This window comes from Eretmochelys imbricata, chromosome 11, assembly GCF_965152235.1.
Source record: "Eretmochelys imbricata isolate rEreImb1 chromosome 11, rEreImb1.hap1, whole genome shotgun sequence".
Lineage (NCBI taxonomy): Eukaryota > Metazoa > Chordata > Testudines > Cheloniidae > Eretmochelys > Eretmochelys imbricata.
Window position 1 is genome coordinate 69,094,884 of NC_135582.1, and position 16,415 is coordinate 69,111,298.

Genomic DNA, 16,415 nt, shown 5'->3' on the forward strand with positions numbered 1-16,415 from the left:
CCTTTTTTCTTCCTCTACACCTCTTCCCACTATTGTTAAAACAGTCTGTACCTGTATTGTCTCAAGAACATAAGCACAGTAACTAGCTCTTAGTGGTGCTCAGATACTGTGGTTATGGTATAACATCTTGAATAGAATGTAGACAAAACTACCAAATACTCTTGGCAAGGTTTGTGCTTGGATGGTAATAAAGGAGATTTGGCCTGTTAAGGTGACAGGTTAAATGCTGTCTGTACCTTCTGTTTTAGAAGACATTGGTATTAAAACACGGCATCTTTGCACGCTGCTCTTGTATTGCTGAGTTAGCTTTGTATGTACTGACTGTGTAGCTTTATAAATGAATTTGAAGATTTAAATGGCTGCAGTTACTCTGAAATGATATTCTGTGGTCACCAGATTCAAGTAGTCCCTACCAGGCTATATGTTGTCTTAGATGTTGAAATGTTGTTTAACAAATTAAATTAACTTTTTATATTAAAAGGTACATGCAGGCAAAATGGGATTTCAGCTTGTTTGGTCTCCCAAAAATACTGTTTTTAAGGCCAAAATAGTGCAAGAAACTATGTCATTGAAATTTGAACTCACTGACCTTTACGTTATTTTTTTAAAAATCACATGAAGAGAAAATGATTTAGATAACTGTTTCCAGAGGAAGAACTTGTTGGTCTGGTAACTTGTTATGGCTTTGAAATTGTTACTGTGGTAGGCGTAATGGTTTTGAGTGAGTTTGTTGAACCACCATGGTGGGACCAAGGTACAGAGACAGATTTGCTCTCTAAGACAGTTGAAATAACACATTTTGGTAGGCTGTGATACTTCCCAGGGAACCCAGAGTTGCTAGGCACCTTGCTATTTAAATGTGCTGCCCTTAGCCTGAGGAAGCCTTGTATGTGCCTGCCGTGGATCAACTTCCCAACTCCGCCAGCCATGGGCAACGAAGCACTCCTCCCTTGGCGTCACAGGCCTTGATGTCATTCTGCAGGTTAGTGATAGGAACTCTCCAGCCCTTGAGCCCTCCAAGCATCTTCTTGGATGTCCAGCCCCTACTCTAGTAGACACTTAAAGTATTCACCAGTTCACTGCTTCCCAAGAAACAGTACTCCCTAGCATATCAGTTCCATCTCAGATCATCACTCCACTTAACTTACAGCACTTAAATATGATTTCACTATAAACAAATTAAGTTTATTTAACAAAGTATGGAGATTCAGTTAGTAGCAAGTAGAAGTATTGGAAATGAATGGTTACATATAAAATAAAATCATAATGTGCATTCTAGAGCTTAGACTTATTAACAAGTTACTCTCGTGTCTGATAAAGTATTGCTCACCAAAAATATTTTGCAGAGCTTTGTAGCTAGGCTGGCTGTGGCCCTTCTTTCACAGACATGCACTCTGTCAGCTGGCCTCTTAAGGGAAGGATTCAGTGTGATCTTTGTGCTCCATGATATACCAGGCCAATCCTTTTTCATAAGCAGGACATTTTGCTGTTTTTCTTTCTGTAGATGTCTTCCCTTGTAGATTTTGGAATCACTCCATTTGCATCTGTCTCAGTATCCAAATAGGCATACAGGCATGTATGTGTGAGGCATGCAATACACTAATGGTCAGATTTCTGGTGACCTGCCTTAACTCCAAGACCTTGGGAGCATAATTTTCAATTTAGGTACATAACTCCTTAAATGTTATCCATACCTACATTTCACAATTATGATGACCGGTTGGCTACTGGCTCTCTGTATAGATCTGACATGCCACCCTTTGGTGAATTATTATGCAGATATCCAACCCAAGAGGTCCCTGTAAAATCACTGCCCGCTGGCACCAAGGCTGGGTCATGGAGGCATATTCTATTCAGTATAGCTCAGCTGTTATTACACTGTGTGGGTGTGAATAGTATTTTTAGTTAATGTGATGTGGAATGCAGAACAGCATGATGTTGTACCATAGGCTGTAATAGAAGTTATTATAACCCAGTTAGAAACCCTGATGTTCAGAAATATTAACTACTAACCTTCAATGCCACAAAAGACATGCTTTGTCATGCTAGGACTCTCCTTGCTATAACACTATCTTATGCCAATCAACTCCTGAGTGACTTACAGTACACTACAGTCTTGGAGGCTGCTTTTCTTTATGGATACAAATGGTGTGGCAAGGGGAGGTTTTTAGACAGTATAAAATTAAAAAAATTAAGGTTTACACAGTGAATTAGCAGTCTTTGTCCAATTTGTGAAGGAAGTGACTTAGGAAGCATACCTTTGAGAGATTTAGGTCTTGCTTTTAAAATGTGAAACTTTCTATAGCGGGGGGGAAAAAACAGAATATTGCTATGTTTTAGGGGTGACAGACATCATGTGGCCTGGTCTGGTGTTTAGAGAATTCCAGAATTGTACTTAATCCTAAGGGCTACCCAACTTTTATATAAATCTGTATCAGTTTATGGCATTGATCTCTTCCCCATTTACTTGGAAAATCTTTTTACTCTCCACAAGTGATTAGATTTTTTTTCCTTCAAATGCTGTTTTAAGTGAAGAGGAATATTTGCAGTTGCTCAAACTAGATTGTGAAAATTACAAGTTAATATTTGTCTTTGTGCTTCAGGGCATTAATCTGATCATGGTCTGGGGTTGAGAGGAAACGTTATCCATCCAAAGGTTTATATTTGTGTAACTTGCCAAATCTGCTCTGGATTTTTTGACTTATTTTGGAGCATCAGCTGCATGGCACTGCCAGAGGCTCATTACTGTACTTGGATAGACCATCGGTCCGTTTCAATATGGCAATTCACATTTGACGTTCCCTTAAGGAGACTACATTTGACCGTCAGTTGAGGAATTGCTTGGGACAGAAAAGTTTATAGCGGAGCTGCCACCTGTAGAACTTTGAGGGAAACCCTACTGGTTCTGTATGTCCCACCTTTCTAAATTTTGATTCGTATCTGTTTGTGGCAACAGTTTGTTTGCATGCTATAATTGGACCTAATTAGCATTTTAAAAGAACATGGCCTATTTTCCTTTACTAGTACATCTTTCCTTCTTCATAACTGCTGATCATAACACCAGCATATGGGTGATTTGATGACATGAATTGCATTGACCCCAAGCTATTTAGGGAGGGGAACTAAGGGGACTGAAAAAAATCCCAGCAAATGAGCTCACCAGAATGAAAGCATTACTCACTGAATGAAGGTAGAGTACTTGACTAGGTTGTATGTTTGGGTGCCAGAAGATTGAAAGAGGAGATTTTCATTCATTGTTTGTTGCAATTTTTTTTCCTTTGCAGGTACATGTAAAGTGAATTTTCCAGATCCAAACAAGCTCCATTACTTTCAGCTAACTGTAACCCCAGGTAATGTGTTAAAATATCTTTTTTAAATGAAACACTGGAATGGATTAAGATTAACACATACTGTCAAAGTTGTTCATGAGTATGGACTGCTTGGGTTCTGTAGGTAATATACAACTAAAAAAGGCAGCAAATTTTAGGCAGTGAACTTATTATATTGGGGCATATTGTAAAGTTTACATGTTGATTTTGAGAACTGGAGTCTTCAGTATAAACATCAATAGAGGCTAGAAAGATGTTTAGATCTCATTTTCCAGTTTTTATAGGCTGAAGCAAGCTGGATTTGGCTCAGCTTCAGCCTTGAAGGAGTTCAACTGCAGAAATAGACACTTGAAACTATTCTCAGCAGAAATGATTTTGTTCACGGTATGTCATAAACTGTTACTGTTTTACAAGGAACTCTTTATTGCAGGTTTTTTTGGGGCGATTAATTCAATGGAGACATGACAAAATAGATGAGAAATTTTAAAAGTATTTCAGGAGTACTTCACAAATCTACACATTTCAGAAAAAGAGTGGTCTCTGCTACCTTCTTAGCAAATATTAGTAACTGTGCTGTCATGAGGTCTCATACTGCAGCCACCCTTTTTAAAACAAATATACAACAAAGCATTTGCTAGCATACCATGAAATAGATCAGTAGTAAAAACCAAACTGCAATTTTTGAAAATGAAAGCTGCTTTTTCGATACATGTGCTAAGTTTTACGTATTGATTTGCAGAGTTCATCATTTCCTGATGAGTTTCACAGTGAGGTTCTGCTGTGTAAAATTTAAAGCCACTGCATTTGAACAGGAAACCAGAACTGGGGTATATCCCCACATAACTTTTTGGTAAAGCTGTGCAGAATATTAGCTGGTTAAGACCCTGATCAAACTCCCACCGAACTTGGTCCTGTCTCTGAGATTTTGTGAAATTGTCTAAATGGAAACACTTAGCTGTAAAGTATAAAGTGCTAAGGTTCAGGCGTTAAAGTACTGTGTGTTGAGAATAGATAGTCTTCCTTCTGACTCTAGATTTTTTTTATAATTTTTAATTGCACTGAACTTTTAAGATCTGTCCCTGTAATTTTGTGCTAATCTCTGTTGCCAGTAAACAACATGCTGATCAGCGCAGAAAACATATCTTATCTGTAAAGCACAGTTTAAACTTACGGTGCTATAAAAATGTTTTAATAATAATGACCGTTCTAATTTGGCAGTGGTACCAATAGTTAAACCAGGCAGACACTAGATGTCACTGTTACTCATTAGTAAAGATAAAATAACATGTAGTTGGCAATAGAAATCTTGACTCTTTCAGTTTAATTTGTGTTTTCTTGGACTGGAAAATTTGGCAAGACTGCCCCATTGAGTACACTAAAAGTGATAGCAAAGACTGAATGTATTAAACATGACAAAAGTTTCATATTAGCAACTGGTTGTGTAGAGGGTAGACTAATTAGATACATGTGAAGGTCATCAAATCTGTTGGTATGTGCCAACTGTTGCCCTTGAGTTTAACAGATGCCTTTTCATAATACTGTGGAAAATTTTAGTTGACTTTCTGTAAGGTCACCAGGATCTAAATTAACGATATCATAACTGTGAAACAAAGATGGCTTTTTCTTTTTTTGTATTAAACCCGAAGTGGATTATGTAGTGCACAATAGTTTACTTCTGTAACTGTAAACTACAGCTAAACAAGGGGACGTGCATTGTTCATGTTCATGATAATGATCATTGTGTTAGCTTCATTACTGAGGTGAGATTACACGGAGAGAGGTGATTTTATTCTTTTTAGTTAACATTTTGTTAACCTAATTATAGCTGCACAGCTGAAGTCCTGGTTTTTACAATCTGATCAAAATAAACATCTATTTTCAGCTGTGCATAATTCAGTTACAAAACCTGTGATCCAGTACCACTTAACCCATGCATCTGTTCATGTGAACATAATAAAACCCTTTGCTTTTAATGTAGTAAAACAAGCCAAAAAGAACCTCCCAAATAGCTACGGTTAGTGGGGCACACAATCATAGTGACAGGTTTCAGAGTGGTAGCAGTGTTAGTCTGTATCAGCAAAAACAACAAGGAGTCTTTGTGGCACCTTAGAGACTACCAAATTTATTTGAGCATAAGCTTTTGTGGGCTAGAACCCACTTCATCAGATGCATGGAGAGGAAAATACAGGAGCAGGTATAAATGCATGAAAAGATGTGAGTTGCCTTACCAAGTGTGAGGTCAGTCTAACAAGACAATTCAACTGACAGCAGGATGCCACAGGAGGAAAAATAACTTTTGAAGTGGTAATGAGAGTGGCCCATTTCAGACAGTTGACAAGCAGGTGTGAGTAACAGTAGGGGGAAATTAGTATTGGGGAAATAAGGTTTAGGTTTTGTAATGACCCAGCCACTCCCAGTCTTTATTCAGGCCTAATCTGAAGGTGTCCAGTTTGCAAATTAATTCCAGTTCTGCAGTTTCATGTTGGAGTCTGTTTTTGAAGCTTTTTTGTTGAAGAATTGCAACTTTTAGATCTGTTATTGAGTGACCAGGGAGATTCATAGTGTTCTTTTACTGAGATAGCAGAGAGTTGGGTAAGTATTTCTTCCAGAATTGTCCTGACTCAGATTGGTATTATATATGCACCAGAGGAACCTGGTACTGTAATACCTGCAAACCTTAAACTTACCTGTTCAGGAGAAGCCAGTTTTCCTCCTCTTTCCCATATTTAAAAGCCACTTTGAGTAGTTAAATTAAGTGCTCACTTCTAGAAGTGTCCTAATGGGACCATTCTCTAGCTCGGTGGTGAAGGGAATGCCTTCCAAAGGATCAGCTTTGCAGTTTTCAAATTACAGGGCAAGAGTTGGACTCAGCCTGATTTTTGGTGCCAGAGAATTCTATACCTTAAACCTTTTCTGTAGTATTTTTCTGATACGTCGATATTTAGGATTTGGAGATCCAGACTTTGAAGAATAACTAGGAAAGGATTGGTAGCTAATGTAGAACATGGAGGACCAATGTTGTTTGTTGTTGGTTCACTCCATTAGCAGAGGGTCTGCTAGGTGTTTGGTTTATATATAGGTTGTGGGTGGCCATCTGTGTCTGGCCAAGGTATGGAAGTTGCCATGAAACAGCCAGTCGATGACAAACGTTGAGGATGGGATTAAACTTTCACATTCTGTTTACAATTTTAGAAGCTGGAAAATGACTTAGTTAAAAATTCAACTTGTACTGGAAGTGAAAGTTGCAATAAATTGTACTAGTTAATCTAATTTCTGGAGGAATCCTAATGTGTAGAGCAGGGGTGGGCAAACATTTTGGACCGAGGACCACATCTGGGTATGGAAATTGTATGGTGAGCCATGAATGGTCATGAAATTGGGCGGGGGGGGAGTGATTCGGGTTGGGACCAAGGGGTTCGGAGGGCAGGAGAGGGATCAGGGCTGGGGTAGCGGGTTCGGGTGTGGGAGGGAGTCAGGAGGGCAGGCTCCAGGTGGCGCTTACCTCAAACAGCTCCCAGAAACAGCAGCATGTCCCCCCCTCCAGCTCCTATGCAAAGGCACGGCCAGGCTGCTCTCCGTGCTGTCCTGTCCTCAGGTGCTGCCCCCGCAGCTCCCATTGTCTGTGGTTCCCAGCCAATGGGAGCTGTGGGGGCAGCGCTTGGGGCGGGGGCAGAGTGCGGAGCCCCCTAGCTACTCCTACGCGTAGGAGCTGGAGGGGGGATATGCCACTGCTTCCCGGAGCTGCACGGAGTGGGGGCAAGCCCTTGACCCCTCTCCCCAGCCGGAGTACAAGCGCTGGATTAAAATGTCTGGAGGGCCAAATGCGGCCCCCGGGCCATAGTTTGCCCACCCCGGGCCATAGTTTGCCCATTACAATTTCAGGGAAAGAGAGAACAGCTCTATTTGGGGTTTTTAACGTCTTAAACAAAATCTGATGTAGAGAGTTGGTGCGCCTGATTTTGTTGTAGTGTTTTGCTTTGTGGTTAAAATCTCTGTTCTTAGATGCTTTTTGTTTTACATAGTCTTGGTGACTATGGCAAGTTCTTAATAGACAATCAAAATAAGTTTTTCTAGGCACTTCAAGAAAAAGTGGGAAAATAAATTTTATCACAAGTGATAAAGCAGAAACATGTTCACTAGTTTACAGAATAAAGCTGCAGCTCTTTCATTGTTCACTCCCCACCGAAGCCTTTGTCAGCATACATCAGTATCCATTTGTTTTAATTCCTGCAACACATAATTATCAAGGAAGGATATGAGTTTGAAATGAAAATGCATACAAAGAACATCTTACGTCAGGAGGCTGAATACTTATTTTATGTAACCAGTTTTTACTTACAGTGAACCTGTGCTCTGGGGAGTTTCTTATTCATTTAGGAATTAGCTTTGTGCCATACAGATAAGCCACCCAATCTTAGTTTAATGTCTCTAACAGTGAAATTAAATGTGTCAGCTGTGGCAGTAAAATATTCTTTATTATTCCTGAAGCAGAAACATCGCTGACTTCTGTCACTATCTGGACTGTTTCCTCCTTCTGCCGACTCCCTGAGCCAGTTGCTCTGTCTTGCAAGAAGATCACCATGGCCGCAGCTGCTTCTACCAGTTACTGTTTGTTTTTTCAATTTTTGTAGCAGTAGTCGGTTAAAACTAAGAAAAGCACGGAGATACCTGCAATGTAGGCTTCAGTTACTGCTAAAAATTGCAGGGTCAGCATTACCCACTTCACTCATATTTCTGATCCTGAAAAGGGTGGAGCACAGAGTTTGGAGTGCTGAGGTTCTTCTTGTTCCATTGCTAGGGTCAGATGCATGGCTCCACAATTAGTCAGAGGTCAGAGAGGGAATTGCACATGAACAAAGTTGAAGGGATGCACAAGATTAATGTGATGAAACAGTAAGAGGCAAGTGTCTGCTTCCACCTACACAACCCCGTTTGGGTTGATAGCTGAGCCTTCATCAGCAATAGGACACAAGTGCCGCCAGACCTTGAAAGAAGACGGGGAAAGCTAGACTAATCTCTTCTGGTTAACAGAGAGATTTGTAACAAATGTGGTCTGCTTTCTGCAGATGATTTAATAATCTTATTTAACTCTAGAAGTGGATCTTAAATCACTGGAAGAAAATGTGGAAGGGTTATGCCTACTTGTCAAAACTGTCAGTCTACTTTCTTCTTTGCTTACTACCGGTTCTATAAGCGTCCAGTTAAGAATATAGTTCTCATTTGGATCCTAATTTGCAGACTGTAACTTTTGAGTTGCTGCTGCTGTTCCTTTTCACTTAACATGAAAGGTATTCTATTTGTTGACTGCCCTGTTTTGTGAACCTTCAAAAGTAGAGAAGTAGGGATCTTATCTGTTAAGCCCCATAACCTTCATAGGGCAATTATAAAGCTCCAATTTCCAATCAATACCATGTCATCAGCATAGAAACTACAGAAGATACCAGCGAAGATCCATCTTGTCGAATGGAATGGAGAGTTGTATATCTGGTTGACTGCTCAACCCAACTTTTAAGAAAATCAAGCTTGCCCACAAAGAGATCTTCAGTAGTCCAAGGAAGACTGATAATCCTTGTTGAGGATTATATGCTAAGAAGAATGGAAAGAGCGTTCTGCAAGGCACAGGTGGCCAACAGGATGGTATTCTGTCATCCCAGAGGCAAGATATGAAATGTCCCTGTCAGATTTATAGGCTTCTGATGTCAATGGGCCAGGATCCACTGATGATGGTGTACATCAGCACTAATGTCATTGCATCATGGGATATCTCGCAGATTAAAGATGACTTCAAGAACTCAGAAGGGTGCTGCAGAAGAAGAAACTCCAAGTAATCTTGGAGATTTTCCTGTCCTGAGAGGGAAGGAAGATGCAAAGTGGAAGATGCAGGAAGTAAACCGCTAGCTAGGTAAATGGGGTAAGGTAGAAGGCTCTGATTTCACTGAACATTGTTCCACTTTCTGTGGGGAGTGGTGGAGTTGTACAGTTTGGATGGCTTCTGGCCTCTATTCCAATAGAAGGGGAACTGTCTTCTCAGAGGCAGGCTGGCTAGAGTAGTCAGAAGGGCATCAAACTAATAAAAAAGGGGGAAGGTGAAAAAGGGGAACATAAAGTCACTCCTTGCACATACAATCATGATGTTGAGAACAAAATAAATCAAGAAACGGAAAGACTTGAGGAGAAATTCTGTATTTGCCTATAAGCCAATGCTAGGAGCCTGGGTAACAAACAAGAGGAATTGGAATTGCTCATTTATGAGCATAAATTTAATCTAGTTGGTATTACTGAAACCTGGGGGGGGGGGGGGTGAGTCACATGATTGAAATGTTAAAATCAATGACTATAACCTGTTTAGGAAGGATAGAGTGGGCAAAATGGGAGAGGAAATGGCACTGTCAAAAATGTCATTACCTGTTTGAGTTGTTGGCAATTCAGAAAAAAGATCTTAATGTTTATGAATCAGTGACCTAATAGATAAAGACCAAAATGGGATGCTAGTTGGTGTCTGCCACAGATCACCAAATCCCACTAGGAATCAGAATGACCAGCTTCTGAAGCACCTATCCATAACACGTAGGGGGAAAAAAGCTTTGTGATCACGGGGGAATTCAGTCTGAGTGACACATGCTGGAGGTCTTATGCTGCCAGGACTAAAAAACATGCTCAGAATTTCTAATTATTAGAGGTCATAATTTTCCAACTCAAAAAGTGTTGTAGCCAACACTAAGGGGATTCTATATTAGACCTCCTCTTGATGAAAGAGGAATTGATCACAGAACTAAAATTAGTGGTTGCTTTAGTACAAGTGATCATGACACTATCATGTTTGTTACGTGCAACAGAATAAAGTCCAAACTAGTAATATATAGATGTGTGGTGCTTTAAAATGACCAATTTCACAAAGCTGAAAAAAAACGAGTCAGGTCAGTTGGGAAAGTGAATTTAAACAGAAAATGTGAATGATAATGGGGAGTTGTTCAAGAACATTCTGCTAGATGCTCAAAAAGCTACAATCCAGTAAGAAGGAAGCATTGGTTAAATCCAACCTGTCTTAGAGAGGAAATGAAGGGTTTGGGGGGCGGAGGGGGGGGCGTGCATGTTTTTTACACACACACACAAATGGGAGAAAGGGGAAATTGCATAAGTCATAAACATAAATCAGAAGCTCAGAATGGTAAAAAAAAAAAAAATTGATCAGGGAAGCAGAAGGACAAATCTATGGTCAGCAGAGTGATTATGACCACTCCCTGTTCTAACTACCTCAAAATAGCAAACACTCGGTCCAGTCTTAAGTATTTGCTGGATCAAACTCTTATTATAGGAAACTACTTTGAAAGCTTAATGTCATCTCAGTTTGTAGCAGTAGGAAGCAGCCTATATATAGCCAAAAATTATCAGAGTTCTGCTGCTTGTTCGTGAAAGGGAGGACCCTGTCTCATACAAATTATTATACTAAACTGCAGAAATCCAGTTAGAACAGTAATTATGCTTTTTATTTCTATTTGTCACAGGAGTTTGTTTTGGACATGTGCCTTTTGGCTGTGTCAGACTTGTAATAGATTTATTTACATTAACATAAATGAAGATTTGCATTTAATGAATATTGTCTCTCTCATCTGATTCAGGACCTCTGTCAAGAATTAGGATGCTTGTAAATTAATATGTGCCTTAGAAATGGTTTTATAGTAGCTAATATGTACAGTGTGTGCCCTCAGACAGGTGTGCAAACAAGGTTCTGAGTTTTAAGTTTGAAGAGAATAATATTTGGTCTTCATGAAATATACACCTAAAATACTCAAAACGTAACATGTATGCACTGTTAGAGCTGTATTGGTCCCAGGGTATTAGAGGCAAAGTGGATGAAGTAATATCTTTTATGGGGCAAACTTCTGAGAGAAACAGAAGTTGATCCAATAAAAGATACTATCTTGTCTCTCAAAACATAAGTTTTTCTGGGGTTGATTGATGTTTGCCCAGGGGGCCAACAGTCCTCACGGATCTTTCTTCCTTTCTTGGAACAAACTTTGTGGGAGTGTGTTGCGTCAGAGGCAGTCAGTTTTTTTATAGTTCAAGGCAAACAATTTAAAACACTAATATTTTACTCAAAAAAGATATTTTGCCTAAAGATAACCCCCACTAATTAAAAGCTCTGTATAAATGTTAAAATATGCACTTGTTAACCTCTCACACTAAAAAAATTTTTATTTCCAAATCTTGCACAAAAAAACCCTAGGTTTTTTGTCAGAAACTATATCTGCTTAAATTAAAAAGAGATAAGTATTTGCTTTAAATGTAGTAAGTAAAGTGTCTGATGTATATAACATTTTAATATATGGAAACATAGGCTGCCTAAATTAGAAATTAGTCTGTGTACAGTAATTTATATATAAAACCCTGAATGTTAGATTAAATAATGTAATGTAACGCATTGACACCAGTTGTCCGATGAAGTGAGCTGTAGCTCATGAAAGCTTATGCTCAGATAAATTGGTTAGTCTCTAAGGTGCCACAAGTCCTCCTTTTCTTTTTGCGGATACAGACTAACATGGCTGCAACTCTGAAACCAATTGTATTTGCTGATTTAAACTTGTTGAGATCTTGCTGGAAAGTCAAGGGGTGAAACTGGAAAGCTAGTACAGAAGTGCTGTCTGCCTCTGTTTGAGTAACAGTTGCCACTTTTTAAGTAAACCACATGTTCTCCCAGTTGAATGTTTTCCCCACGTTAACCCCATAATTTAGGGTGTTCAGGAATGGGCTTTGTTTCAGGCCTATCTAACATTTCAGTTGAGTTAATAGGTTCTTTTTTCCCCCCTTCCCCAAATATGCCTATTTTTGCTTTAAATATTGGCAAGTATGAAAGTTCAGAGCCACTGACTGTAGAACCTGCTTTCAACTGTATTCTTTGTGGCCTGTCCTAGTTATTGGATGTTCTTCACTTAAAACAGTAAATTGGATGTAATAATACTTAGCACTTACATGGCACTTTTTAATCTTCCAGTCCTTACAAACATTAATTAATTAGTAATACATTTAGATTATAAAGAAAAATGAAATTTAAGACTAAATGGAAGGGGAAGGGATGAATACATTGTTGGAGTGCTGCTTAAAGACATAACTTTATCTAGTAAAAAGGAGGTCTCTGGAATTAGAGAATGGCAATCACATATCCCTCCCCTTCCCTTGGACATTGGTTTTTCTCCCCCCCCCCCCACCTTTTTTTTATGGGCCATCCCTATATAGTAGCCTTTTAAAAATAACAATTTTTTAATTTTTTTTTTTTTTTACTTTATAACACTATTTTTGATGGGTGCAATAGCTTCACATACCTTAACTTTTCCCTTGTATTGCCATTCTTGAGGGAAAAATGGTATCCTTATTCTTTCTGTACCAGTCCATAGTAGTGTTGTGACTCAAAGGTAAAGAACTGCCATTTTGGGAAGATTAACCGCCTGTTGGAGGATGCCATGCTGTCACATGAAACCGGCCAATGGGAGCTGCGGGGGCGGTGCTTGCGGGCATGGGCAGTGCATGGAGACCCGCTGCTCCCCTCCCCACAAGGGTGCAGAGAGGTGTGCCAGCAACCGCTGACCGCAGCCGCTTCCGGGAGCAGTGTGGGGCTATGGCAGGCAGGCAGGCTTCCTGAGCCCTTCTGCGTTGATGGCCGGGAGCTGCCTGTGGTAAGCGCCTCCCAGCCAGAGCGTGCACCTCGTACCCCCTCCCGCACCTCAACTCCCTGCCCCAGGTCAGAACCCCCTCCTGCACCCAAACTCCCTCCCAGACCCCACACCCCCTCCATTAATATAGTAGAAATGTGCAGCTCATGACAACTTACCAGAATTCGTGGAGTGGCCCCTCTGCAAAAATTGCCCACTCCTGCTAATAAGGCAAGACAATAATACTGGTTTGTCTTTTGAGAAAAAGTTTATCATGCTAGTCTCTTTAAAATGAGTGAAATGTGATATGTAGTATATAATTTGTATTCATTGTATTCAGATTAAGAACATAAATGATCATACTGGGTCAAACCAATGCTCCATCCAGCACAGTATCCTGTCTTCCAACAGATGCCAGATGCTTCAGAGTAATGAACAGAAAAGGGCAATTCTTGAGTGATCCATCCCATCTTCTAGTCCCAGCTTCTGGTAGTCAGAGGCGTAGACATCTTGGCTAATAGCCATTGATGCATCTATCCTCCATGAACTTATCTAATTCTTTGTTGAACCTGTTTATTCCATTTTCTAGATCATTAATGAATATGTTGAACAGCACAGGTCCCAGATCTTGGGCGACCTTGCTATTAATCTCTCTCCATTCTGAAAACTACCATTTTGTTTCCTGTCTTTTAACCAGTTACTGATCTATGACAGGACCTTCCATCTTATCACGACTGCTTACTTTGCTCAAGAGCCTTTAGTGTAGGATCTTGTCAAAGACTTTCTGAAAGTCCAAGTACACTGTATCCACTAAATCACCCTTGCATGTTTGTTGACCCCATCAAACAATTGTAGTAGTTTGCTGAGGCATGATTTTCCTTTACAAAAGCCGTGTTGACTCTTTACCGACATATTGTGTTCATCTATGTGTCTGATAATTATGTTCTTTATTATAGTTTCAACCAATTTGCCTGGTACTGAAGTTAGGCTTACTGGCCTATAATTGCCAGGATTGCCCCTGGAGCCTTTTTAAAAAAAATTAGCATTACATTAGCTATCCTCAAGTCATCTTGTATAGAGGCTGATTTAAGCAATATATTACATACCACACTTAGTAATTCTGCAATTTCACAATTGAGTTTCTTCAGAACTCTTGGGTGAATACTGGCTGGTCTTGGTGACTTGTTACTGTTTTATTTATTGATTTGTTCTAAAACCTCCTCTATTGACACCTCAGTCTGGGACAGTTCCTCAGATTTGTCACCTAAAAAGAATATCTCACGTGTGGGAATCTCATCCTCTGTAATGAAGACCAGTGTAAAGAATTCATTTAGCTTCTTCACATCAGCCTTGTCTTCCTTGAGTGCTCCTTTAGCACCCTTATTGTCCAGTTACCCTGCTGATTGTTTGGCAGGCTTCCTGCTTCTGATGTAGTGTAAAAAAGTTTTGCTGTTAGTTGTGTGTCTTTTGCTAGTTGGTCTTCAAATTCTTTTTTGGCCTGCCTAATTATACAGTACTTTTACATTTGACTTACAAGAGTTTATACTCCTTTCTATTTTCCTCAGTAGGATTTTACTTGCAATTTTTAAAAGATGCCTTTTGCCTCTAACCGCATCTTTTAATCTGTTGTTTATCCATAGTGGCGTGTTTTGGTCCTGTTACAATTTTTTAAAATTTGGGGTTGACAGTAGAACGTCAGAGTTAGGGACACCTTGGGAATGGAGGTTGTTCGTAACTCCGAAATGTTCATAACTCTGAATAAAACGTTATGGCTGTTCTTTCAAAAGTTTACAACTAAATATTGACTTAATACAGCTTTGAAACTTTACTATGCAGAAGAAAAATGCTGCTTTCCCTTTATTTTTGCAGTAGTTTATATTTAACACAGTCCTGTACTTTATTTGCTTTTTTTGGTCTCTGCTGCTGCCTGATTGCATACGCCTGGCTCCAAATGAGGTATGTGGTTGACTGGTTGGTTTGTAACTCTGGTGTTCCTAACTCTGAGGTTCTACTGTACATTTAATTTGAGCCTGTACTACAGTGTTTTTAAAAAGTTTCCATGCAGCTTGCAGGCATTTCACTCTTAACGACTGTTCCTTTGACTTTCTGTTTAGCTAGCTAGCTTCATTTTTGTGTAGTTCCCCTTTTTGAAATTAAATGCTACTGTGGTGGGCTTCTTTGGTGTCCCTGCCCCCTCGTCCCTCCCCCACACAAGGATGTTAAATTTAGATTCCTGTACTGTAATTTTAATTATATTTTAAAAAATCTTTTTATAATATAGACCTACTGTAGCAAAGTGCACATGGAGTTGTAGAGGAAAAAAGTGTGTAGTAGTATAGATTAATGCAAATTTAAGGGGGGGGAAAAAGATTGTTAAAACAATCTGTTTAAGAGATTGAGAGAGAAGTTTAATTTCATTCTCCACAGTTGAGAATTTTGCCCCCTCCTTAAGGCAGCCTCACATACTGATGCCATGGGCCTGCACTGTGACAGTATAAGTCTCTTGTACTTGCTGGATCAGAGGTATGGGAGTCCATACTGACCCACGCTCTTCGTAAATGGATGAAGTGTGCTGAGGCTCGCTAGTTATTTTACTTTGAGGGTTACCTAACGTTCAGCCCTCTTTGCATCTGCAATTTTTTGTGCATTTTTCCTGAGGAGTAGATTTAACAGGCCTGTCGTTCCTAGATGAAATTGAGGTCCTGTGTTTCCTCTGGGGTTCTTGAACTACTTTTTGTCGGCCTGGTGGCCTTAGTATGCAAGGAGATAGTTGGAGTCCTTTGTTTGTTCTCCGTGTTTGTATCTGGCGGGAAGGTGATAGTCCGTGTGCACGCTCTTGTGCTTGCTTGGCATCCTTTGGAATTTGTATTCCTGCTTTGTGGGTTTGTCAGTTAAGATTCTGTAGATCTTTTGGTGGGTTTAATTTTCTTTTACATAAATGCATGTGTGTATGCATGAACATTTGCAAACACTTTTTTTATAGAGGCGTAAATAATTAATACAAAAGAATTGTGAAGCAGTTAAGATTGCTGCATACGTGACGTACCTGACAGAAACCCACAAAATCAAGGATATGAAAAGTTAAGTCAGTTGCTATTGCACACACCCTTTGCTCCACTCACTAGCACACAAATTACCATGAGCACAACTATCATATACCATGTACTGCAACCGTAATTCTGCACGCCTTTCACCTTGCTGTACACACTCCTTTAACATATTATTCCTCCCCAGTACCCACCTAAACGCTAGTAGTTGTGGATGTTTGGTGGTATGGCTGGTTATATTGGAGGAAGGTAGTTTGGTGAAGGGTTATGAGCAGAAGGCCAGCTGAAAGGGAAAATAGAATGCTGCAATCCCTAGTGGGACAGAGTTGTGGTGCATGGTTTATGATGTAGAAAACAATGAATAATGTATTTTACTTTTTTGTCGTCTCTGC

At 39.7% G+C, this 16,415-nt stretch overlaps 1 protein-coding gene across 2 annotated transcripts in view; it reads left to right on the top strand.

The window, feature by feature from the left end:
- Window positions 1-16,415, top strand: part of UBE2F (ubiquitin conjugating enzyme E2 F (putative)) — a 127,979-nt gene that overhangs the window by 25,302 nt on the left and 86,262 nt on the right. For both annotated transcript variants that reach the window (XM_077829590.1, XM_077829591.1), the window contains one exon: window positions 3,285-3,350. In XM_077829590.1, coding sequence (XP_077685716.1) covers window positions 3,285-3,350 — 66 coding nt within the window. The remainder of the gene's footprint in view (window positions 1-3,284; window positions 3,351-16,415) is intronic.